Raw genomic sequence first — 25,372 nt, forward strand, 5'->3', positions numbered from 1 at the left:
CATTAATCTTTTTCCTCTCTCATCTCTGAACCCCATCACCATCTGTGCAAATCGGGAAAAACACCTCCATCTGTCTGACAACCAACAGTGGCGCACCACAGGGATGTGTACGTAGCCCACTGCTCTACTCTCTCTACACTCATGGCTGTGTGGCGAGGCACAGCTCAGATGGCATCTATAAATTTGTTGCTTGCAGAATTTCAGATGGTAACGAGAAGGCTTACAGGAGTGAGGTAGATCAGCTAGTTAAGTGGTGTCACAACAATAACTTTGCACAATGTCGGTAAACCAAAGAAAGGGTAAGACAAGGCAACACACACTAGTCCTCAAAGAGAGATCAGAAGTCCAAAGAGTGAGCAATTTCAAGTTCCTGGGTGTCAACATCTCTGAAGAGCTAACATGGACCCCACATATTGATGCAGCTACAACGAAGGCACAACAGCTGCTATATTTCATAAGGTGTTTGAGGAGATTTGGTACATTGCCAAGGCTACTCGCAAATTTCTACAGATGTACTGTGGACAACATTCTAACTGGCTGATTCACTGTCTGGTATGGGGGAGGAGGGTAACCACAGCACTGTATTGACATAAGCTGCAGAAAGTTGTAAACTTAGTCAGCTCCATGATGGACACCACCATCCCCAGCATATAGGACATCTTCAAAGAGAGATGCCTCAAAAAGGTGACATCCATCATTAAGGACCCCCAACACCCAGGACGTGCCTTGTTCTCATTGCTACCATCAGGGAGGAGGTACAGAAACCTGAAGGCACGGACTCAACGATTCAGGAACTGCTTCTTCCCCTCTGCCATCCAATTTCTGAACGGATATTGAACCCATGAACACTACCTCACTACTTATTTACCTTTTCAAATATACGTATACTTACTGTAATTTACAGTTATTATGTATTGCAATGTAGTGCTGCTGCATCACAAGTTTCTTGACCTATGCCAATGATATTAAACCTGATTCTGATTCTGATTTTCTCAGCTGTACCTCGACTGACACCGAGGTGGCACCGCAGTGCTCCGAAGCCGAGCGTGAAAAGTACGAAGGACCCTCGTACTGCGGGATGCTGTTAGATCATTTCGGCCCATTCGCTGCCTGTCACTACAAGATTGACCCCATGGTGCGTAAAGCGTCATCGTGTTCATTATATCTTTCACTCCTGCTTTCTTGGTTATGTTCTTCTCCAACAGCTTGCAGACCTGTTTGATAAGATCCCGAGTGAAAAATACTCCAGCCCCACTTTCATCAGTTGTGTCCTTGCCAGGCCTAGAGGAGTGTGTTCATTGTACTGAGTACAGCAGATGGGATGTTATGTTGAAGTTGTATCAGACATTGGTGAGGCCTAATTTGGAGTAGTGTGTGCAGTTTGGTCACCTACCTACAGGAAAGACGTAAATAAGGTTAAAAGAGTACAGAGAAAATTTATGAAAATGTTGCCGGGACTGCAGGATCTCAGGAAAGATTGAATAGGTTAGGACTTTATTCCTTGGAACATAGAAGATTGAGGGGAGATTTGATAGAGGTATACAAAATTATGAGGGGTATAGATAGGGTAAATACAAGCAGACTTTTTCCACTGAGCTTGGATGGGACTTCAACCAGAGGTCATGGGTTAAGGGTGAAAAGTGAAATGTTTAAGGGGAACGTGAGGAGAAACATCTTCACTCACAGGGTGGTGAGAGTGTGGAGTGAGCTACCAGCACAAATGGTGCATATAAGCTCAATTTCAATGACTAAGGGAAGTTTGGATAGGCTCATGGGTGTGGATCGGTGGGAGTAGGCAGTTTAAATGGTGTGGCCCAGACTAAACAATCACCGCAAACAATGAAGAGGCGAGCAAAAACGAGGCTGACTTGAGGGTCGAGGCTGGCGGGTGTGAAACAGTTTCGGAGACACATGGTCGAGGAGGAGTGAGGTCAAGACCAGAATACGAAGAAAAGTCGGAGCAGAAGAGATTCAGAGCCTGTCTACCTAAACTGAGAGCGAGGTTTGATCAATCAAAGCACCGGTAAAGGTCACATTATGGCTGGAACATGGCAGTGGGGTCCAGGCCCAGAGCATACTGATGCAGGGGGGCCCGGGTCTCTAAGCAAGGAATGACCCCATATTTACATGATTTAAGCACCGGACTGGATGGATTGAAAAGGCAGGCTGTCAGGACCAGAGGGGATGGTTGGACCAGTTCCTCCCCCTACTCCGTGGCATTTACTCTGCTCTTTGCTGCGTTGAGGCTGAGGCTGTGGGCCTGCTCTGGCAATTCCAGGCTTTGTGTTTCGATGTCTGTGACATCTTGCCCACTGTGTGATAGGCTGAGGCTGTGGGCCTGCTCTGGGCTTCGTGTTTATGGACTCACATTCATTCTGAATGCTGTTTGCTTGCTTTTAATAGAAACATAGAAACATAGAAAATAGGTGCAGGAGTAGGCCATTCGGCCCTTCGAGCCTGCACCGCCATTTATTATGATCATGGCTGATCATCCAACTCAGAACCCTGCACCAGCCTTCCCTCCATACCCCCTGATCCCCGTAGCCACAAGGGCCATATCTAACTCCCTCTTAAATATAGCCAATGAACTGGCCTCAACTGTTTCCTGTGGCAGAGAATTCCACAGATTCACCACTCTCTGTGTGAAGAAGTTTTTCCTAATCTCAGTCCTAAAAGGCTTCCCCCTTATCCTCAAACTATGACCCCTCGTTCTGGACTTCCCCAACATCGGGAACAATCTTCCTGCATCTAGCCTGTCCAATCCCTTTAGGATTTTATATGTTTCAATCAGATCCCCCCTCAATCTTCTAAATTCCAACGAGTACAAGCCTAGTTCATCCAGTCTTTCTTCATATGAAAGTCCTGCCATCCCAGGAATCAATCTGGTGAACCTTCTTTGTACTCCCTCTATGGCAAGGATGTCTTTCCTCAGATTAGGGGACCAAAACTGCACACAATACTCCAGGTGTGATCTCACCAAGGCCTTGTACAACTGCAGTAGTACCTCCCCGCTCCTGTACTCGAATCCTCTCGCTATAAATGCCAGCATACCATTCGCCTTTTTCACCACCTGCTGTACCTGCGTGCCCACTTTCAATGACTGGTGTATAATGACACCCAGGTCTCGTTGCACCTCCCCTTTTCCTAATCGGCCACCATTCAGATAATAATCTGTTTTCCTATTTTTGCCACCAAAGTGGATAACTTCACATTTATCCACATTAAATTGCATCTGCCATGAATTTGCCCACTCACCCAACCTATCCAAGTCACCCTGCATCCTCTTGGCATCCTCCTCACAGCTAACACTGCCGCCCAGCTTCGTGTCATCCGCAAACTTGGAGATGCTGCATTTAATTCCCTCATCCAAGTCATTAACATATATTGTAAACAACTGGGGTCCCAGCACTGAGCTTTGCGGTACCCCACTAGTCACTGCCTGCCATTCTGAAAAGGTCCCGTTTATTCCCACTCTTTGCTTCCTGTCTGCTAACCAATTCTCTATCCACATCAATACCTTACCCCCAATACCGTGTGCTTTAAGTTTGCACACGAATCTCCTGTGTGGGACCTTGTCAAAAGCCTTTTGAAAATCCAAATATACCACATCCACTGGTTCTCCCCTATCCACTCTACTAGTTACATCCTCAAAAAATTCTATGAGATTCGTCAGACATGATTTTCCTTTCACAAATCCATGCTGACTTTGTCCGATGATTTCACCGCTTTCCAAATGTGCTGTTATCACATCTTTGATAACTGACTCCAGCAGTTTCCCCACCACCGACGTTAGGCTAACCGGTCTATAATTCCCCGGTTTCTCTCTCCCTCCTTTTTTAAAAAGTGGGGTTACATTAGCCACCCTCCAATCCTCAGGAACTAGTCCAGAATCTAACGAGTTTTGAAAAATTATCACTAATGCATCCACTATTTCTTGGACTACTTCCTTAAGCACTCTGGAATGCAGACCATCTGGCCCTGGGGATTTATCTGCCTTTAATCCCTTCAATTTACCTAACACCACTTCCCTACTAACATGTATTTCGCTCAGTTCCTCCATCTCACTGGACCCTCTCTCCCCTACTATTTCTGGAAGATTATTTATGTCCTCCTTAGTGAAGACAGAACCAAAGTAATTATTCAATTGGTCTGCCATGTCCTTGCTCCCCATAATCAATTCACCTGTTTCTGTCTGTAGGGGACCTACATTTGTCTTTAGCAGTCTTTTCCTTTTTACATATCTATAAAAGCTTTTACAGTCAGTTTCTATGTTTCCTGCCAGTTTTTTCTCGTAATCTTTTTTCCCCTTCCTAATTAAGCCCTTTGTCCTCCTCTGCTGAACTCTGAATTTCTCCCAGTCCTCAGGTGAGCCACTTTTTCTGGCTAATTTGTATGCTTCTTCTTTGGAATTGATACTATCCCTGATTTCTCTTGTCAGCCACGGGTGCACTACCTTCCTTGATTTATTCTTTTGCCAAACTGGGATGAACAATTGTTGTAGTTCATCCATGCAATCTTTAGATGCTTGCCATTGCATATCCACCGTCAATCCTTTAAGTGTCATTTGCCAGTCTATCTTAGCTAATTCAAGACTCATACCTTCAAAGTTTTATGATTTGTGTTTTATTCTCTCTCTGCACAGTGGGTGTTTGTTAGTCTTTTTTTAATGGGTTGCATTGGATTTCTTATTTTGTGGCTGCCTGTAAGGGGAGGAAACTCAAGGTTGTATAATGTATACATACTTAGATAATAAATGTACTTTGAACATTGAAATTTGAGCCATTTTGCTTTTGATTTTACAACACTGACAATATTTCATAGCTGATGCCTCTGTGTGAGTTGAGCTGCTCTGAGTTTGTACTAGGCACCGTGCTATGGATTGTTTGTTTCAAGTTTACATTCTACAGCCCACTTTCTTTCTTTTCCTTCACAATAAGATGTTACTCACGCATATTCATATTTCAACCTGTGATCCACTCCTCCCTCTCCCAGGCCTTCTTCAAGGACTGTGTGTACGACATGTGTGCGATGGATGGCAACAAGCAGCAGCTGTGTGAAGCCATCGAGGCCTATGTCACCCAGTGTCAGCAACACAACGTCACTATTCAAACCTGGAGGAACGAAACCTTCTGCCGTACGTAGCACAGAGATCACACACCACACCATCAGAGATTTCTACAGCTTTTGATCCAAGTGACCGTGCTGGCTGTGAAAACTGTTCCCTCTTCTTTCTGTGTAGCTCTCCGGTGCCCGCTGGACAGTCACTACCAGCCCTGTGCCTCAGCCTGTCCTGCCACCTGCCTTGACCCTGGTCCTCAGCTCTGTGACCAGCCGTGTGCCGAGGGCTGTCAGTGTGACAAAGGCTTTGTGCAGAGCGGAGACAAGTGTGTCTCAAGAGACCAGTGTGGCTGTGTGTACAATGGAACCTATTACCAGGTAAGAGCCACGGTCTCATTCATGACAATGAAATTTCTGTGTTGAAGTTATTTTCTTGAATATTTATACAATCTGATCTCTGTCTCTTGTGCGGGCCTAAGGGAGACCATACAATCTAAATTTCAGTCTTCCACACAACACATTCAACACTGGCCCCTTCTACGTAATGCTTTTGATATGAAGGTTTCCCCTTACATTATCTTCAACAGAATGAGAGCACTTCCCAGTTGTCTATCCATATTTATAACACTGGACGACATAGTTTTTTGAAAGTGTTGCTTTGTTTTGTTGTTTTGTTATGATAGACCGCTTGAAGCCGAACACAAATATAATTTCAAACCACTTGCATCACGTAGGAATTTGGAGAAACAAGAAATTAACTTTTCCTGAATATTGTGTGTTTAATTGCATAATGGTCCTGACGCTTTGTAATAATTCAACTAAGCTAAAAATGTTTTGTTGATGATTTTCAGTGTCTGAGGCTTCTCACTTAAGTGTCCAACAATAATCAGCCAGCATTAATGGATTCTAGTTGTCCTGATACAGTTCTCCAAAGTCACGGTGAAACCTTTCACCATGCTCATCACTGACAGCGCAGGGAAAAAATCTAAATGAGAATGCAGAAAATGAATCTTTAGTGACATTTTGTACTTCACGGTTTTGTGTGTTTGAGGCATGTTGTCAACAAGCTGCACGGGGTTTGGCGCTCTGTAGTTGCCGAGAAAACCTTTGAATGCCTTCCATACGATTTTCTCTGCTCCCACTAGAAGGTCTACGAATTGCCTGTCATTGATGACCTTTTTGATTTGTGGACCAACAAAAATGCCTTCCTTAATCTTGGTATTAGTTAATCTGACTTGAATTATGAATTGAAATAACAAATGCAGACAATTTCAAAATAATAGTGTGTGAAAGGGAAATGTCATAGTGATTTTCATGATCAGCAGCCCAAGATCTGAAAGATACATCCAAAAGTATTCAGGAAGCAAAATCTTTGTTGTCTAATGTAATCAGTCATCCCAGCACTAACCTGATTATCAATATATTGTAGAATGCATTATTTTGTGTTTGCTTATTCATTTCAGCAGGGATCAATTCAAGATATGATAAAAGTCTTTAAAATCATTAAGTGTTTTGAGTGGCCACCGAACTTACCCAATTGTATTCTAGACTGATTGTTGGTAGTGGGTTGGGGTGAGGGAGAACAGTGAGGCTTCCATCAATCAGGGTCGACCATGGATGTTGAGTCCTAGCTCTCTAGATACACAAGTCAGGCCAGTACAATATGCGGAGCAAGCTGTTACCCATGTAGCACTCTCCTCCTCTCCACACAGCTGATGAACCCAGAAGAACATCAGAGACCAACAGTTTGGCACCAGTGGCATAGCAGGAGTTGCCAGCCATTGTGAGCATTTAAAAGGTAGTGGGAGCTTGTCCCCACTACCACCCCCCAGGTTATATCAACCTTAAGGTGAAGGGGGAGGAACAAAACAGAGGATATCAGCACTCAATATCAATGATGAAATATTATATAGGATTCTAGAAAAGAGGCAGTTTTGTTCTGGACTAATCTGGATGATATCAATGGGAAGGAAATAAGTTTCAATGATAGGAAGACCAGATGTAGTGCAGGTGGGGATCCTGAAAATGAGTAATGATATTGGCTGGTTGTGCACTTCTGGTTTTTGTGTCATGTCATGTACCATTCAGCTAGGTCTTCTAACATACAGAAACAAACTATGACAAACTCAGAGTAGATCAAATTATAGCTGCATTTTATTCACTCGCATGTGAAGCTACTCCACATTCTCATTGGAGAATAGTTTCAATCTTATAGCTCAAACAAAGCATTTTTATACTTTTCACAGAGAACAATAGTTAGGTTGTTCAATCTCACCAGTTCCTTTTTATCACATTACATTTCCCAAAACTTGCAAATTCATCAAGATTTCAGGGTTACAGATACATTTCCACATTCGTTGATGCTAAAAGTTACAACATCCTTCTTGATTGACTGTGATCTACTGCAGGATATAAAACAGAGGTGAAAGATGCTGCACAAATGCAACTTTTACTGCCAGTCAAGTAAAGTTTATTGTCATTTAACTATATACATGTATACCATCAAGCGAGACAATGTTTTTCCAGACAAGGGTGTATAACACAGTAGTACACATAACATACAGTAACTTAGGAAAGGAGGGATAAAATCTACAGATGAATTACACATAGATGAACAAAATAAAGTGCATACATTAAATATTGTCAGTTACAGACAGATTAACCAGTGACACTTAGAATGCAGTGAGGCAGGGAGTTCAGAAGCCTAATGGCCTGAGGGAAGAAACTGTTTAACTTCCAAACTGTTCTTGTCTTTATGCATCAAAAGTCTCCCGCCTGATGGTAGAAAGTCAGAGGATGCTGGATGGATGGGTGCGATCCTTAATAATACATAGGGCCCTGCATACACAGCACTCCTGATAAATGTCCCCATGGATGGTAGAGAGACCCCTATGATTCTCTCAGCCATTCTTGCAGTCCTTTGTAGGTACTTTCGGTCCAGTGCTCTGCTGCTCCCATACCAGTTGAGATGCAACTTGTCAGGACGCTCTCAGTGGTGCTCCTGTAAAATTCGGTTCAGATGAAATGGAGGATGGTAATGAGCCTCAGTCTCCTCAGGAAGTGGACGTGCTGCTGTGCCTTCTATTCAGGTAAGTCACCCTTCCCCACACAACTCTAAATGTGCATCTCTCTGTGTTTCCAGCCTGGGGAGATGATCTGGTCTGAGGCCTGTACCCAGGTGTGTAAGTGTCTGTCCAGCAACAACGTCCAGTGCACAGACACCAGCTGTGGCCCCGACGAGTACTGTGACAACAAGGGTGGTGTCCAGGGCTGTTATCCTAAAGGTAAAGGTTCAGGGGTACTGAGTGAGGGATGAGTTTAATCATTCTCTTTCCTCTCCCTTCCCGTTTTGGCAATTTTGCCTAGTTGTGACTATGGCAACTCTTGATACATGGACTTAACTCACCTTTCCCCTCTTTTGTCTGTTCCTCAGGTTCATCCACCTGCACCACATCCGGAGACCCCCACTACACCTCCTTCGACAAGAGGAAGTTCAACTTCCAGGGTAACTGCACTTACGTATTGGCCAAGCCCTGTAACTCCAGCCTGACCCCGTTCACGGTGTACACGGCTAATGAACATCGCAACGGAGTGAAGACAGTGTCATATGTCAAAGCGGTTCATGTCAGTGTCTACGGCATCACTGTGTCAATACTCAGGAACAGGGCCGTCCAGGTGAGAAGCTGATGTTCAATTTAACCACGGATGGTTCGCACCACTGAAACTGATGACCCAGAGAATGTTGTTGGGTGACGGGGACTGAAAGACAGGGAGAAGAACGAATGAAGTTAAGCCATAGTTCCGCAAGAATCAAAAACAAAACTGGAAGTGTAGATCTCTCCTACATTGGCAAGACCCATCATAAATTGGAGAGCACATTGGCTCCATCCGCCAAAAGTGGAACATCTTGGTGGCCAAACATTTTAATTCCCATTCCCGTTATGACATGTTAGTCCATAGCCACCCTCAGGGTGGAGGAGCAACACCTTATATTCCATCTGGGTAGCCTCCAACCTGATGGCATGAATATCGATTTCTCCTCTGGTCAAAAAACATTCACTGCCCTTCCCTCTTCTACTATTCCCCACTCTGGTCTCTTACCTGCTTATCATCTCCCCCTGGCCTACGATCTACCTCCCCCTTTCACCTACGGTCCACTCTGCTCTCCTATTAGATTACTTCCTCTCCAGCCCTTCACCTTTCATACCCACCTGGCTTCACCTGTCACCTTTTAGCTATCCTCCTTGCCTTCCCCCCACTTGTTTATTCTGGCGTCTTCCCCCTTCCTTTCCAGTCTCGATTAAGGGTCTCGGCCCAAAACATCAACTACTTATTCATTCCCATAGATGCTGCCTGACCTGCTGAGTTCCTCCAGCACTTTGTGTGTATTGCTTTGGATTTCCAGCATCCGCAGACTTTCTTGTGTTCGATGAAATGCAGGAGTGGAGCACATGGCTGCTTGAGCCTGCTGTGCCACTGAGAAAGATCAAGGCTGTTCTCATCTGAGGTTAAACCCCACCTTCAAATGATTCAAAGTATATTATCAAAGTATGTATGTAGTATACAACCCTGAGATTCATTTTACCCACAGACAGCCAAAAAACAAAGAAAACCATGGAACCCATTCAAAGAAAAACATCATCCCTCTCATGCAAAAAACAAATCACGCTAATGGCAACAAGAACATCAAACCCTGACTCCCCCCCTCCCCCCCGCCGTCTTATCCCTATCCCCATAATAGTTCATTTCTCTATAGGCTTGTCTTTGCCAAGAAAAATTTCAATAGTTTTCTGGGATAAGGTATTCCAAGGATTCAGGATTCACTTGGAAGAAAATTTCCTTCTCATCCCTGCCTTTATCAGAATCCTTTATCCTGAAACGCGGCCCCACTCCATCATTTTGTGAAATTTGTTGTCTTTGCAGCAGCAGTACAATGCAATACATAATAATAGAGAAAAATGTGAATTAAATAATTAATTAAGTAGTGCAAAGAAATAGAAATTAAAAAGATGAGAGGTAGTGTTTTGGTGACATACCATATCTCCTCAAACTCCTAATGAAATATAGCCGAATACCATATCTCCTCAAACTCCTAATGAAATATAGCCCCTATTGTGCCTTCTTTGCAGCTGCATCGATATGTTGGGTCCAGGTTAGATCCTCAGAGATGTTGACACCTAGGAACTTGAAATTGCTCACTCTTTCCACTGCAGATCCCTCTATGAGGACTGGTGTGTGATCCCTCTTTTCTGAAGTCCACAATCAGCTCTTTGGTCTTACTGACGTTGAGTGCAAGGTTGTTGCTGAGCCACCACTCAACCAGCTGGTTTATTTCATTCCTGTATGCCCTTCGTCACCATCTGAAATACTGCGTATAATAGTTGTGTTCAGTGAAGTAACCCTTCATTCTTCTAAACTCCAATCAGCGTGGGTCTAACATAGTTTAGCTGTGAGATATTTTCCTTTTCTAACTATGGTTTTCCCTCTTATACCTGACAAGGTTCTCAGTCACCACCCCATTGTTTTTCCCATTTCTGCTGTCACTTCCTCTGCTCCAAGCCGGAGCACCCGACCTTCCAACCACATCCAACAGAGGAGAAAATGTCTGTGCTGACTGACTGCCAGTTTTCTCCCTCTGCTGCCTTCCAGGTGGACGGAGAGCCAGTGACCGTTCCCATCCGCCCGCTCCCCGAAGTCACCGTCAAACCTGTGGGCAGACACGTGGTGCTGCAGACCGACTTTGGCCTGACCGTGCGCCACGATGGCAGGCACCACGCCAACGTGAAAGTTCCCAGCGAGTAAGTACAGCCATGTGTCACTCTCACGGCCTTGTGGGGCGAGGTGGGGTTGTGGGATGCACACCTCGTTATCAGAGTGTCCACATCTACCTCACTCACCCAATAATCACCAGTGTCTGCTCAGTCCTCCCTGTGACTGCACCTGCACCCCAGCCTTCTGAGGGCCTTGTGCTCACTATTCTTTTGCCTACGCTCCATGCTTGAGGAAAACTGCAGAACACTGATCGTATGTCCACATCCTCCATTGTCCTCTCCATGCTTCAGTACATTAAGTAGTGTCCCAGTTGCTGATTGTGACTCACCTCAGGTCCTCAGCATGACCCAAGCTGATATGCTCAGAGCCCTAAACCCCACATTCTCAGTGTAGTCCAACTACCGTTTTCTCCATTTGCGTAATGTTACTCATACCACCACAGTTCACACAGCTCCACACCGAACATTTCCGTAATATTACTCACACCACCACAGTTCACACAGCTCCACACCGAACATTTCCGTAATATTACTCACACCACCGCAGTTCACACAGCTCCACACCGAACATTTCCGTAATGTTATTCATACCACCACAGTTCACACAGCTCCACACCGAACATTTCCGTAATATTACTCACACCACCACAGTTCACACAGCTCCACACCGAACATTTCCGCAATGTTACTCACACCACCACAGTTCACACAGCTCCACATCGAACATTTCCGTAACGTTATTCATACCACCACAGTTCACACAGCTCCACGCCAAACATTTATCCTCTTGCGAGACTGAAACCTGGGCCATCAGAATCGGAATCAGGTTTAATATCACCGGCATATGTCGTGAAATGTGTTCACTTTATGGCAACAGCACAATGCAACACGTAATATTTAAACAAAAACATGTATTACAGTAGGCATTAAATAGTTAAATTAAGTTAGTGCAGAAATAAAAATAAGAAGTAGTGAGGTAGTGTTCATGGGTTCAATGTCCATTCAGAAATCAGATGGCAGAGGGGAAGAAGCTGTTCCTGAATCGTTGAGTGTGTGCCTTCGAGCTCCTGTACCTCCTCCCAGATGGTAGCAATTTGAGAACAAGACATGACCTTGGGCAATGGGGGTCCTTAATAATGGACGCCACCTCTCTCTTGAGATGTCCTGGATACTACGGAGGCCAGTGCCCAAAATGGATCAGACTAAGTTTACAACTCTCCGCAGCTTGTTTTGATCCTTTGCAGTAGCACCCCTCCCATACCAGAAGGTGATGCAGCCAGTTAGAATGCTCTCCAAGGTATATCTGCAGAAATTTGCAAGTGCCTTTGATGACATACCAAGTCTCTACAACCTCCGAATGAAATACAGCCGCTGTCGTGCCTTCTTTGTGGCTGCATCACTATGTTGGGTCCAAGTTCGATCCCCAGACGTATTGGCAGGCAGGAACTTGAAACTACTAACTCTTCCCACTTCTGATCCACTCTATAAGGACAGATATGTGTTCCCTCGTCCTACTCTTTCTGACATTGAGTGCAAGGACTTTGCCACAACACCACTTATTTAGCTGATATGTCTCACTTATGAATGCCCTCTTGTCAGAACTTCAACTGTTCCATACATTAAGGCACCCAGCCCTCCCAACATAGCCTCCATGTCCAACACTGTGCTTGATTCCCATCGACTCCCCCCACCCAGAATCACCCCTCTGCTGAGCCCTGCATGTGACCGCTCTGATCTCACCCCTGTCTCCCTCTCCCTCTGTCCAGCTACTCCAGCCAGTTGTGCGGCCTGTGCGGTGACTACAACGGGATCTCGGGTGATGATTTCAGAACTCCTGAGGGACAGGTGGTGAAGGGAGTCAACGACTTCGGCAACAGCTGGAACGTGGACCAGAAGTAAGTGGCAAATAGGGAAGTAGTCAACGTGTTTCTCCAGGTCTACAGTCAGAACCTACATTTCTCAACCTTGAAATGAATTTCAGGGTTGTTTATGGTACACATACAGTACTTTGATAATAAACTTGTTTTGAACAGTGTTTTTGAACTTTCCTCTGTGAATCCTATGATTTGTAGGGCTACTCAGGATGATTGACTGTGACATTTTATTTTACCAGCACAGGGTAGCTGACTGATAAGTATATATTTAGTGTTCTAAGCTTTTAAGTAAGTATTGACTCTTGCTTTTCCTTTCTCCTCCACCCCAACCCCACCACCATTTTCTCAGCTGTACCTCGACTGACACCGAGGTGGCACCGCAGTGCTCCGAAGCCGAGCGTGAAAAGTACGAAGGACCCTCGTACTGCGGGATGCTGTTAGATCATTTCGGCCCATTCGCTGCCTGTCACTACAAGATTGACCCCATGGTGCGTAAAGCAGAATTTCACTCGGTACTCCCTTCACATTGTGTCTCACTTTCTCAGTTCAGAATCAGGTTTAATATCACCGGCAAATGTTGTGAAATTTGTTGTCTTTGCGGGAGCAATACAATGCAATACATAATAATAGAAAACAAACATGAATTACAGTAAGTATATATAATAGTTGAATTAAATAAGTAGTGCAAAAAATATTAATAAAAAGTAGTGAGGTAGTGTTCATGGGTTCAATGTCCATTCAGTAATCGGAAGACAGGAGAAGAAGCTGTTCTTGAATCATTGATTGTGTGCCTTCAGGCTCCTGTACTTCCTTCCTGATGGTAGCAAAGAGAAGAGGGAATGTCCTGGGAGTTGGAGGTCCCTAATGTGGATGTTGCTTTCATGTAAATATGTTTCATGTAGACTTGTTACCTATGATCCACTCCGCCCTCTCCCAGGCCTTCTTTAGGGACTGTGTGTACGACATGTGTGCGATGGACGGCAACAAGCAGCAGCTCTGTGAAGCCATCGAGGCCTATGTCACCCAGTGTCAGCAACACAACATCACCATTCAACCCTGGAGGAACGAAACCTTCTGCCGTACGTAATACAGACAGCTCCAAACCAACAGTAATTTCTATGGCTTTAGAGTCAAGTGTCCCTTCCTGCTGTGATGTCCATTTCTTTCTTTCTCCGTAGCTCTCCGGTGCCCGGACAACAGTCACTACCAGCCCTGTGCCTCAGCCTGTCCAGCCACCTGCCTTGAGCCTCGTCCTCAGCTCTGTGACCAGCCGTGTGCCGAGGGCTGTCAGTGTGACAAAGGCTTTGTGCAGAGCGGAGACAAGTGTGTCTCGAGAAATCAGTGCGGCTATGTGTACAATGGAACCTATTACCAGGTAACGTACAAGCAAAACCACAGGCCATCCTAAAATGGATTATACAGTCTTTGTTATAAATCTCTTGTGTTCATGAAACAAACTTTTTAGATATCTTGATTCCTTGTCTTTCCCATTCTGAAATCCACAATCATTTCTTATAAATGATTCTGGAATTTTGTGCTTGTGTTGCTTTTAAGTTCTTACAAATCATCCGTTCAGTTTCTTATGCTCTGCGTTCCAGAGGATGTGAAAGATGCTACAAAAATGAAAGCTCATCTTGCCTCTCAGATGGAACTCCCTTCTCTACACCTCACCACTTGTGAATCTTTTGCTAGGCCTCATAACAAAGAACCAAAAAACACAGAGTGGATCTGTTCAAAAGCAAGGAGAAGACCACCTCCACTCCAGGCTGCTGAGTTACAGCTTACAAAGTTCATTTTTTATACAATTTTTCAGGTTATTCTTTGACTGTTATCTGTTCTGGTAGTCAGCTCCTCCACTTAACAGCTGTAGTACTCAAGGTCACACAGTATATCAACCACCCCTTAGTTACACAATGAACAATGATCAGGACATTACATGCCTCCTGCTACAGACACACTTACCTTACAGCAAAGCACTCTGAGATTATACAGGTTCCATGCTGTCACAATGCAAAATTAAATACATCAAAAATCTCAAAGTTTCAAAAATATTTCCCCACTTCTAATGCACATCTCTCTGTGTTTCCAGCCTGGGGAGGTGATCTGGTCTGAGGCCTGTAACCAGGTGTGTAAATGCCTGTCCAGCAACAACATCCAGTGCAAGGACACCAGCTGCGACCCCGATGAATACTGCGACAACAAGGGTGGTGTCCAGGGCTGTTATCCTAAAGGTAAATTATGTCTGGACCAGATGGACTACACTCCAGGATCCTGAAAGAGGTAGCTGAAGAGATTGTGCAGAAATTAATAGTGATTCTTCCAAGATTCACTAGATTCTGGAATAGTTCTAGTGGATTGGGAAATTGCAAATGTCACTCCCCTCTATAAGAAGGGAAGAGGCATTATAGGTCAGTTAGCCTGATCTCAATTCTTGGCAAGGTTTAAGAGTCCATCATCAAGGATGAATTTTGGGGTACTTGGAGGCACATGATGAAATAGCCCAAAGTCAGCATGGTTTCCTTAAGAGAATATCTCGCCTGATAAATCTGTTGGAATTCTTTGAAGAAACAACAGGCAGGCTAGACAGCAAAGAGTCAGAACATGTTGTTTACTTGGATTTTCTGAAGGCCTTTGAAAAGGTGCCAAACATGATGCTGCTAAACAAGGTAAGATCCTTACACACAATGTGCTAGGGGAGCTCAGCAGGTCAGGCAGCATTGATGGATGGAAATAAGCAGTCAACGTTTTGGGCTGAGGCCGTTCACCAGCACTGGAAAGGAAGGGAAAAAGTCAGAATAAAAAGGTGGGGGGAGGGTGGGAAGGAAGAAGTACAAGGTGACAGGTGATAGGTGAAAGCAGGAGAGGGGAAGGTGTGAAGTAAAGAGCTGGGAAGTGGACTGGTGAAAGAGATAAAGGGCTAGAGAAGGAGAAATCTGATAGGAGAGGACAGAAGACCATGGAAGAAAGGGAAGGAAAGGAACACTAGAGGGAGGTGATGAGCAGGGAAGGTGTGAGACAGAAACAAGAATGGGGAATGTGAAGGAGAGGAGGGTGGGTAATTACTGGAAGTTAGAGAAATCAATATTCATGCCATCAGTTTGGAGGCTACCCAGAAGGAATATAAGGTGTTGCTCCTCCAAACTGAGCGAACCCTTATCATGGCAGTAGAGAAGGCATGGACTGACATGCCGGAATGGGAATGGGATATAGAATTGAAATGAGTGATCACTGGGAAATCCTGCCTTTTGTGGTGGATGGAGTGAAGGTGCTTGACAAAGTATTCTCCCAATCTACATTGGATCTCACCGATATACAGTACAGGAAGCCACACCAGGAGCACCGGGTACAGTAGATGATCCCAACAGACTCACAGATGAAGTGTCGCCTCACCTGGAAGGACTGTTTGGGTCCCTGAATGGTAGTGAGGGAGGAGGTGCAGCGGCAGATATGGCACTTGTCCCACTTGCAAGGATAAGTGCCAGGGAGGGAGATCAGTGGGAAGGGATGAGTGGACAAGGGATTTACATACGGAGTGAACTATAAGAGCCTATTTTATTACAGGAAAGATACTAGCATAGATACCAGAGATTGGCTGATTGGCAGGAGGCAAGAAATAAAGGGGGGCTTTTTTGTTGACTACTACTAGGTGGTAGTGTTCTGCCAGAGTTGGAGTTGGGTCTTCTACTTTTCACATTATACAATAATGATCTGGATGTTGGACTTGATGGCCCTGTGGCCAGGTTGGTAGATGATACAAAGATAGACGAAGGGACAGGTAGTGCTGAAGAAGCAGAGTCTGCAGAAGGACTTGGACAGATTAGAAGAATGGACAAAGAAGTGGAAGGTGGAATACAGTGTAGGGAAGTGCATGGTCATGCACTTTGGTAGAGAGAATGAAGGGCTAGACTATTTTCTAAATGGGGAGTGATCTCAGAAATTGCAAGTGCCACAGAATTTGGGAGCCCTAGTGTAGGCTTCCCTAAAGATTAACTTGCAGGTTGAGTCAATGGTGAGGAAAGCAAATAAAATGTTAGCATTTGTTTCCAAGGGACTAGGATATTATTAAAGCAAAGATCTAAGGCTGAGGCATAGGTAAGACCACATTTGGAACATTGGGAGCAGTTTTCAGCCCTATATCTAAGAAATGGTGTCCTAGCATTGGAAAGGGTCCAGAGATATGATCCCGGGAATTAAAGGGTTAATGTATGAAGTATGCTTGGTGGCTCTGGGCCTATACTCACTGGGATTTAGAAGAATGAGACAGGATCTCATTGAAATCTACCAAATATTGAAAGACCTGGATAGACTGGATATGGAGAGTATGTTTCCAATAGTGGGAGAGTCTAGAACCAGAGGGCACAGCCTCAGAATTCCAAGTAAAAGTGCATTTTATTATCAAAGTACATTTATGTCACTGAGATTCATTTTCTTGAGGGCATATTCAAAAAACTCTATGGACTAGTAGCCATAACGGAATCAATAAAAGACCACCCAACCACAAAATTAGATAGAGGACTCAGGAAACCCCTAGAGGAGAGGGAGTTTAATTGGAGCCCTGTCTAGAAAAGCAGACATGGAGAGCATACTAGGGGAGTCTAGGACCAGAGGGTACAGACTCAGAATAGAAGGATGTCCCTTTACAACAGAGATGAGGAGGAATTTCTTTAGCCAGAGGGTGGTGAATCTGTGGAATTCATTGCCCCAGACAGCTGTGGAGGACAAGTCAGAGGGTATACTAAAGTGGAGGTTGCTAGGTTCTTGATTAGTAAGGGCATCAAAGGTTACAGGGAGAAGGCAGGAGAATGGGGGTTGAAAGAGATAAATTAGCTATGATTGAGTGGCGGAGCAGACCCAATGGGCTGAATGGCCTGATTCTTCTTTTATGTCTTAAGATCTTTATGGATCAGGTTTAATCATTCTGTTTCCTCCTCATTTCCATTCTGTCAGGTGCCCAATGCCCAACTGCCTCCAATGTTGCTACAGTAACTTTTCTACTACTGGAAGTGTTTGAGTGTGAACCTCACTTACTTTGTTCCCTTTCTGTCTCCCCCCAGACTCGTCCACCTGCACTGCATCTGGAGACCCCCACTACACCTCCTTCGACAAGAGGAAGTTCAACTTCCAGGGCAACTGCACTTACGTGTTGGCCAAGCCCTGTAACTCCAGTCTGACCCCATTCACCGTGTACACGGCTAACGAGCATCGCAATGGAGTGAAGACAGTGTCATATGTCAAAGCGGTTCATGTCAGCGTCTACGGCATCACTGTGTCAATACTCAGGAACAGGGCCGTCCAGGTGAGAGGAGCTGGTGTTTAATTTTCCCATTGATGGTTGGTACCACTGGGACTAATGACTCACAATCAGAAAGAGGTTTATTATCATGAACTTTGTGGCAGCAGTATGGTGACATAGAAATTACAATCAGTTACTGTAAATAAATAGTGTAAAAGAGGAATAGTGAGGTAGTGTTCAGGGTTCACAAATCATTCAGAAATCTGATGGTGGAGGGGAAGATGTGTTGGGTCAGGTGAGTGAAGGATGAGTCTGACAGCGTTGGGTCAGGTGATGGGTCTGATAGTAGGTGACTGAATATGAGTCTGATAGTGTTGGGTCAGGTGACGGGTCTGATACTGGTGTATCCAATGCTGATAAAGGGGTTCGCAATTGGCTCCTCCCTTCTATCTGCTCTTCCACTGTCACCTCCCTTCCTCCCAGCATGAGCACCACACACCACCTTCCACTCACATTCAACAGATGAAGGAATGCCTGTGCTGAATGGCTCTGCCTGCTTTCCCCTTCTGCTGTCTTCTAGGTGGACAGAGAGCCAGTGACTGTTCCCATCCACCCACTCCCCGGAGTCACCGTCAAACCTTCTGGCAAGCACGTGGTGCTGCAGACCGACTTCGGCCTGACTGTGCGCTACGATGGCAGGCACCATGTCGACGTGAAAGTTCCCAGCGAGTAAGTAAGCAAGTGGTATGGGCAAGGGAGCATCTCATTATGTGATCCTCCATCGTTCACTGACCATTGTGTGTCTTGTTCATTGCCTCTGTGGGACATCCTCCAGGACCCATTAGGTGCCCACTGTGACTGTGCCTACACCTTAGCCTCACCCGGTGCCTTTTTCCCTTTTACATTGCTGGTACACTGGTGTAACATTCGCCATACATTCCATGCACCAGAGGTGTACCTACAAGATGATGATCATCATTATTATTGTTGTAGCGTGGATGAAATTATCGGAGAGACAGAGTCACTGGTAGATAAAAAACAGCTTCTTTATTCGACACAACAAGGTACAGCAGGCATCTACGTACCGATCACTTTCCGCAGAAAGGTCTGCTAGCTAAATGTGGGCTCAATATTTATATGCTAAACACAAAGGCAATCACTACTTAAAAAAGTTACAGACAATGCATAGACAATGCTTCCTTTTGAAGTTACATACAAGCATCACACCTTCGGATTTCATCCTTTCCTTCTGACGCCAACATGTCTGGGTTGGTATCCACAGCCTTTAGTTCAATCCACAATACATTTATTTGGCATTTTACGTGCTAACATAGAAGACAATTAATATTTATAATGTATAGATAATACTGTCTTCGAAACTACAGCATCAGGCACCAGAAGCATCTGGTATTTACACCTTTTAGGAAGCCCATTGTTGTGGACTCAATCCACAGTCCCTTGTCAAACAGTTAAAATAGAAGTCTGGTGGCTAAAGTCATTTAAGGGTAAACAAATCATCTACCCAAAAAGAAATCCACTCTAACAATTATCATCATGTGCTGTGTCGTATGACATGGGCGAGCATGGTCTTCCATCTCTCTTTAATCTGAGAAATTCTAATAAGCTTTTCAAAACTTTTGCCTCTCCATATCTGGAGTGTCACGCACTGTCGACCACGACTATTTCTTCCATCCAATTTTTCCGGTCACTGCAGGATATTCGAGCTTCCCTTTCCTCAGTACTTGCCCAGAAATTCCAGCTGCCATTTCCTAATTGAAAAGTTACTGCCCATTACACCACTGGTATGTAGGACAGCAATGAAGGTCCACTATCTCTGTCTGTCCATACCATCACACTCAGGTGTGGAAGGATTCTTCATTGCTGTTTCCATAACAGTTTTGTTTGCCCTGAGCTGAACCTCCAAACTTAGATGACCGGTGGACCACTCTTAGTCTGGCCTCAAGCTTTGACGTGTTTGACATGGGTGACCCTACCAAGAGCCAAAGCATAAAGCCCTGACTCCAGCCAACATAGCTCTCCGGGCCCTTGAGGCCAAACCCAACTACAAGGTTGTGGTCATCTTGGAGGTGATGATGTCAGCTCTCTTCTTATTCCGGCTTTTCGCATTTGTTACTCTGTCCTTCCATGTTGTTTTAATATTCCAACATTTGCTTCCAAATGTTAGTTTGGAATGAGCATAGCACCACAAAACTCGGGTGAGTTTCATATTCACAGAAATGATGTTGTTCTTTAGTATTTTGCTGTAACACTCGAACGTGCATTTAGCAATCCCAATCCTCCCTCTAATGTCAGCTGTCAGATGTTATCGTGCTCCCTAAGTAATTGAGCTTCCATGTTTGTTTAATTGTTTTGTCGCCCTCTTTCAGTTTGCATTTCAGTATTTCTTTCTTCCTTGTGACAACCATACATTCGGTCTTCTTGCAGTTGATGGGCAGTCCTCTCTTTGCACTTTCTTCAACCACTTTAGCAGTATTTCTTAGAGCTTCTCCTTAGAAGTAGCTGTGTTGTCTGCGATAACCAAGATAATTATAGTGCATTAATTGCACCTTCAAGTGTGATCATTCATCTGCCTACTCTTTCTCTATGATCTGACGCTTCGTATTAATCACAGGGTCTCCCATGTGCTGACCATAACCCACCCCAGGAGCTCAGCACACAGCAACGCTACATTCACACTTTGCTCCACCCGTCATTGTGCTAGTCACGCCGCAGTCAACGGGCTCACTAGTGTTCATACTCGTTCTGTTTCTGCTCACCTGCTAGACCCAATTTCCAGACTTGGGCAGTGCCTCACACCTGGTGCTTCTGCAGGTACAGGGACCTCCACACTACCCATCGAATGTCGAACACCTCCCCTCACAGATTCCATGTCGTCCTCCATGTCTTACATAGCCCAGAACCAACCCTCATGCATCCCCTGAAAGTTACCCTTCTGATCTCACCCCTGTCTCCCTCTCCCCCTGTCCAGCTACTCCGGCCAGCTGTGCGGCCTGTGCGGTGACTACAACGGGATCCCCAGCGATGATTTCAGAACTCCCGAGGGACAAGTGGTGAAGGGAGTCAATGACTTCGGCAACAGTTGGAACATGGACCAGAAGTAAGTGGGAAATATCAGCACAGATGACCTATTTCATTTCTACAGTGGTTGGGTTGATCAGATGTGTCCACTAGCGGGAGAACTTCGCCTGCAGGCAAGTCTCCACAGCAGGCAACTCTTCTTCCAACCCAACTATCAACCGCTCGAGCTGCACATTTTCCAAACTATTTCCAGTCTCTACAGCCTTTCCTCGGTGAACTCCCTGAAGAGTTGTAGAGATTCCTAGGATAATTTATCCAACATCAGTCTTGATTTTTGTGTAACCTATGAGAAGTTTATCCTAGTTACAAGATTCACAACTTTATTAATCAGTTATGTGGCCTTGACATTGTTCAAGATTATGTGCTATTGGAATTTTTAAGCTAGATAGCTGGTTGAGTGTCGGGGTGGTAATATGTCTCTACCAAGGGAGGTGTAAAGTATGCCTTCCCTCCGCTAGCCTGCAGCTCACCCTTAGGCAAGGTGTAGCCTCTGCTTAGCCCCACCCCCACCCCCAGAACAGGGTCACATGAAGCCATGGGATCAGGTAGTGAATGGTTGTATGAGTAGCCGGTGCATATCACAAGTCCTGGTTATGCGACCACTGACACCAGGCAGACAATCTCTGAAGAGTATTGATAATGGCTGGGGTCACCCGTCTTGTAAAGACACTGCCCTGAGAAAGACAATGGCAAATCTCTTCTGTAGAAAAATTTGCCCAGAGAAATCATGGTCACAAAAAGACTATGATCTTTTCTGGTGTCTCCTCTCCTGGATGCTGCTGCAGTGGCATAGTGTGGCATCCATGTTCGGTTGGGTCTATCACCTCCTATTGGTGCTGCCCTCCAGTGTCCAGTTGGTGGAATGACAAGCTGGATTGTGTGCGTGTGTTTGTCTATATATTTTTTTTGCATGACTGTATGTATGCTTGCTTTCTTGAATGTGCTGTGTATGTTTTGCACCTTGGTCCCAATGAAATGCTATTTCATTCATCTGTGTTTATGTATGGTTGAATGATAATTATAAATAAATCTGATTTGATTTTGACCGTCAATGTCATGCGACACAGCACCTGATGATAATGAATACTATTGCACCCCTTTATTGCCACAATATTGAGAGTTCAACCACAAAGAAATAGATCGGACAGTCAGCACCTTTTACCCGCAGCAGAAATAGCTGATGTGAAGGGGCACAATTTTAAGTCGATTGGAAGAAAGCATAGGGAGGATGTTAGAGGTAGGAACTTTATGCAGAGTGATGGGCATATGGAACATACTTCCAGGGATGGTGATAGAGGCTCAAGGGAGGGAAGGGTTAGATTGATCTTGGAGTAGGTTAAAATGTAAGCACAACATGGGCCAAATGGCCTGTTCTGGTCTATGTTCTATGTTATAAAAGCATGCCATTGGATTTGAATGAAGAATTAAAATAGAACCTGTGATTTCTGTCTAGAGTGAGGTTTGATCCTTCCACAGTCCAGTTCAGATTCAGATAGGCAGTCAAATATCCTAAAGCTCATTACCTTCTTCACGTTAATGGAAGTGAACGAGCTAATAGAATAGATCAGATTTACTTTCTGGGGGTAATGCCTTAGCTTCTCATTGGAAGCTCCCATGAATGGAGAAGAAATTGTCAATGCAGAGCAGAGGGTTGGCTGATCCCAGGGCTGAGTAGTTTGTCAACAGGTGATGGATGTGCCTTCTGGGGCAAGAGCTTTCTGAAGAAATTGGAGTTGAAGAATAAAAGTGAGCTTTTGATAAGGAATCAGGAAAAACCACCTTTCCCTGAGACTGCTAACACTGGGGAACTCACTACCTCAGGATATCATCAGCCTGGTAATGTACCCAATTTCAATTCCCATTGCTGCCTGTAAGGAGTTTATACGTTCTCCCCATGACCGCGTGGGTTTCTTCCGAGTGCTCCAGTTTCTTTCCACAGTCCAAAGACATACCAATTGGTAGGTTAATTGGACATTGTCAATTGTCCCATGATTAGGCTCAGATTAAATCAGGGGTAGTAGGCAGTGCGGCTCAAAAAGCTGCAAGGGCCTATTCTGGGCTGTATCCTAATAAATAGGTAAATAAATCTTTATGTGCGTGTTGTTTGACATGGGTGATCATGGTCTTTCATTGACCATGTTCTTGCGAAATTTTTCTACAGAAGTGGTTTGCCATTTCCTTCTTCTGGGCAGTGTCTTTACAAGACAGGTGACCCCAGCCATTATCAATACTCTTCAGAGATTGTCTGTCTGGCATCAGGACTTGTGATATGCACCGGCTACTCATACGGTCATCTACCACCTGCTCCCATGGCTTCACATGGCCCAGATTGGGAAGGGTTAAGCAGGTGCCACATCTTGCAGAGGGAAGGAGCACCTTACACCACAGGATATACTGAGTCAAAAAAGTAGCTTTGAAAGAAAGACCTGTAAAGAATGCAAGGGACAAAGTTGTTGAAGGATCTGCAGATAGAGTGTGACCAAGCATGGAATGAGTCTTGTGTGCAATATTAACATGAACTCTCAGTAGCTAGACTTTTAGATATGTTTTGTGTTCTGCGCCAGTGATTTTAAGTATTAACTAGTGCTTTTCTTTCTCCCTCATCTCCATTTTGTCAGCTGCACCCTGACAGACGCCGATGTGATCCCACAGTGTTCTGAAGCCGACCTTGAAAAGTACAAAGGGCCCTTCTACTGCGGAATACTGTTAGATCGTTTTGGCCCATTTGTTGCTTGTCACTACAAGATTGACCCCATGGTGCGTATAACAGGATTGTCTCTTACTTTCTACAGTTAAGTTCTTCTCTATAGGTACACCGATGTCACTGATAAGATCATGGGTGAAAAACATTCAGCTCCTATGTTCATCACTTGACGGCTTGCCCATCATTGTGTGAACCACTCATGACTCTCATTGGTCAGAAAGAACTACATTCTACAAATCGGTGAATTTGAATGAATCAAGGACAATGGAAGTCGACAGACCAATTGCCTTTGTTCTTCCCATGCAGTCGAAGGAATGGAGGCTGCCATTTTCTAAAGCTGCTCTGCATCCTCCGTGTTGTAAACTGGTTTTGCTTGGCTGAATCAGTGATTTAAAGTAGACTCAATGATGCTCATCCAGGTAATATGCTGGACTAGAGTTAATTTCCAAATGAGAAGTTATTTGTGAGGTGTTCTTTGGTATCATATAACATGCAGGTTTGTGAGTGGTGGGGACTGAGTGATTAATCTGGTTACTGGTGCAGTAAGTGATTTAGAACAAAGAGCCATAAATTACCACTTGTCAATTTTAGAAGAAGGGCAATAAGTGGACGCTGGCCAGGACCAGAGCCAGTAAGAAAGTGACATAGTCAATCAGATGACCCACACCCAACAAGACTGAAATGTAGCATTTGAACTGGTGAGGAAAGTGTATAAAAGCAGTGGCAACTTTCCAGAGACCAACCATTGGGGTTGTGGAGTACCCCATGGACACATAGAGATTGGATCAGGACCACGAGGAACACCTGGCCAGCGTAGACTCCTTCTTTGGGTATTACCTTTTCTATTCTTTGACTGTTCATGGAGGGGTCAGGAAAACCTAGTAGGTGTGCACACAGGTATTCGGTTGTGTAAATTCACGTCCACTTCCATTGAGACAATAAAGGTAGCTGTCAGTAAATACTGGTTCTCTCTCTGCCTAACTGATATATGACTATGGGGTAGATCCTTGCAACACGCTTGAGCTAGGCACTGGAGGCCCAGTTCGTTGTTCAGAGCATCTAATGTAGGCTGGCACTGAAACGAAGTGCTCATTTGACAGAGATTCTGTCACTACATGAGACATCTATCTCTGATGCGCCTCTTAGCTTTAGGGGTGGAACAGAGTGTTCCCACTGCCATCAGCATAACAAGTGGGAAAAGGAGTTCACCTCACTATCCAGTGTGGACTGCTCATCCCTCAGCAAATACCATAAGACCATAAGACATAGCGGCAGAATGGGCCATTCGGCCCATCAAGTCTGCTCTGCCATTTCACCATGGCTGATCCATTTCCCTCTCAACTCCACTCTCCTGCCTACTCTCCATAACCTTTCAGGCCCTGACTAATCAAACTCCAGCTTAAATGCACCCAATGACCTTGCCTCAGCAGTCGTCTGTGGCAGTGAATTCCACAGATCCGCCACCCTCTGGCTAAAGAAATTCCTCCTCATCACTGTTCTCCATGGATGTCTGTTTTTTTCTGAAGCTGCGTCCTCTGGTCCTAGACTCCCCCACCACAGGAAATAGTCTTTCCACATCTATTCTATCCAGGCCTTTCAACATTGGGTAGGTTTCAATAGGACTCCAACCCCA

The 25,372-nt window shown here is 44.8% G+C and overlaps 1 protein-coding gene across 1 annotated transcript in view; it reads left to right on the forward strand.

Moving 5' to 3' along the window:
* Positions 1-25,372, forward strand: part of zanl (zonadhesin, like) — a 245,673-nt gene that overhangs the window by 120,065 nt on the left and 100,236 nt on the right. Inside the window, exons 40-54 of the mRNA XM_072259463.1 lie at positions 997-1,135; positions 4,993-5,134; positions 5,240-5,436; positions 8,201-8,342; positions 8,492-8,733; positions 10,708-10,856; positions 12,596-12,724; positions 13,053-13,191; positions 13,641-13,782; positions 13,882-14,078; positions 14,793-14,934; positions 17,758-17,999; positions 18,517-18,665; positions 20,926-21,054; positions 23,654-23,792. Coding sequence (XP_072115564.1) covers positions 997-1,135; positions 4,993-5,134; positions 5,240-5,436; positions 8,201-8,342; positions 8,492-8,733; positions 10,708-10,856; positions 12,596-12,724; positions 13,053-13,191; positions 13,641-13,782; positions 13,882-14,078; positions 14,793-14,934; positions 17,758-17,999; positions 18,517-18,665; positions 20,926-21,054; positions 23,654-23,792 — 2,419 coding nt within the window. The remainder of the gene's footprint in view (positions 1-996; positions 1,136-4,992; positions 5,135-5,239; positions 5,437-8,200; positions 8,343-8,491; positions 8,734-10,707; positions 10,857-12,595; positions 12,725-13,052; positions 13,192-13,640; positions 13,783-13,881; positions 14,079-14,792; positions 14,935-17,757; positions 18,000-18,516; positions 18,666-20,925; positions 21,055-23,653; positions 23,793-25,372) is intronic.

Source organism: Mobula birostris, chromosome 5, assembly GCF_030028105.1.
Source record: "Mobula birostris isolate sMobBir1 chromosome 5, sMobBir1.hap1, whole genome shotgun sequence".
Taxonomy (NCBI): Eukaryota; Metazoa; Chordata; class Chondrichthyes; order Myliobatiformes; family Myliobatidae; genus Mobula; species Mobula birostris.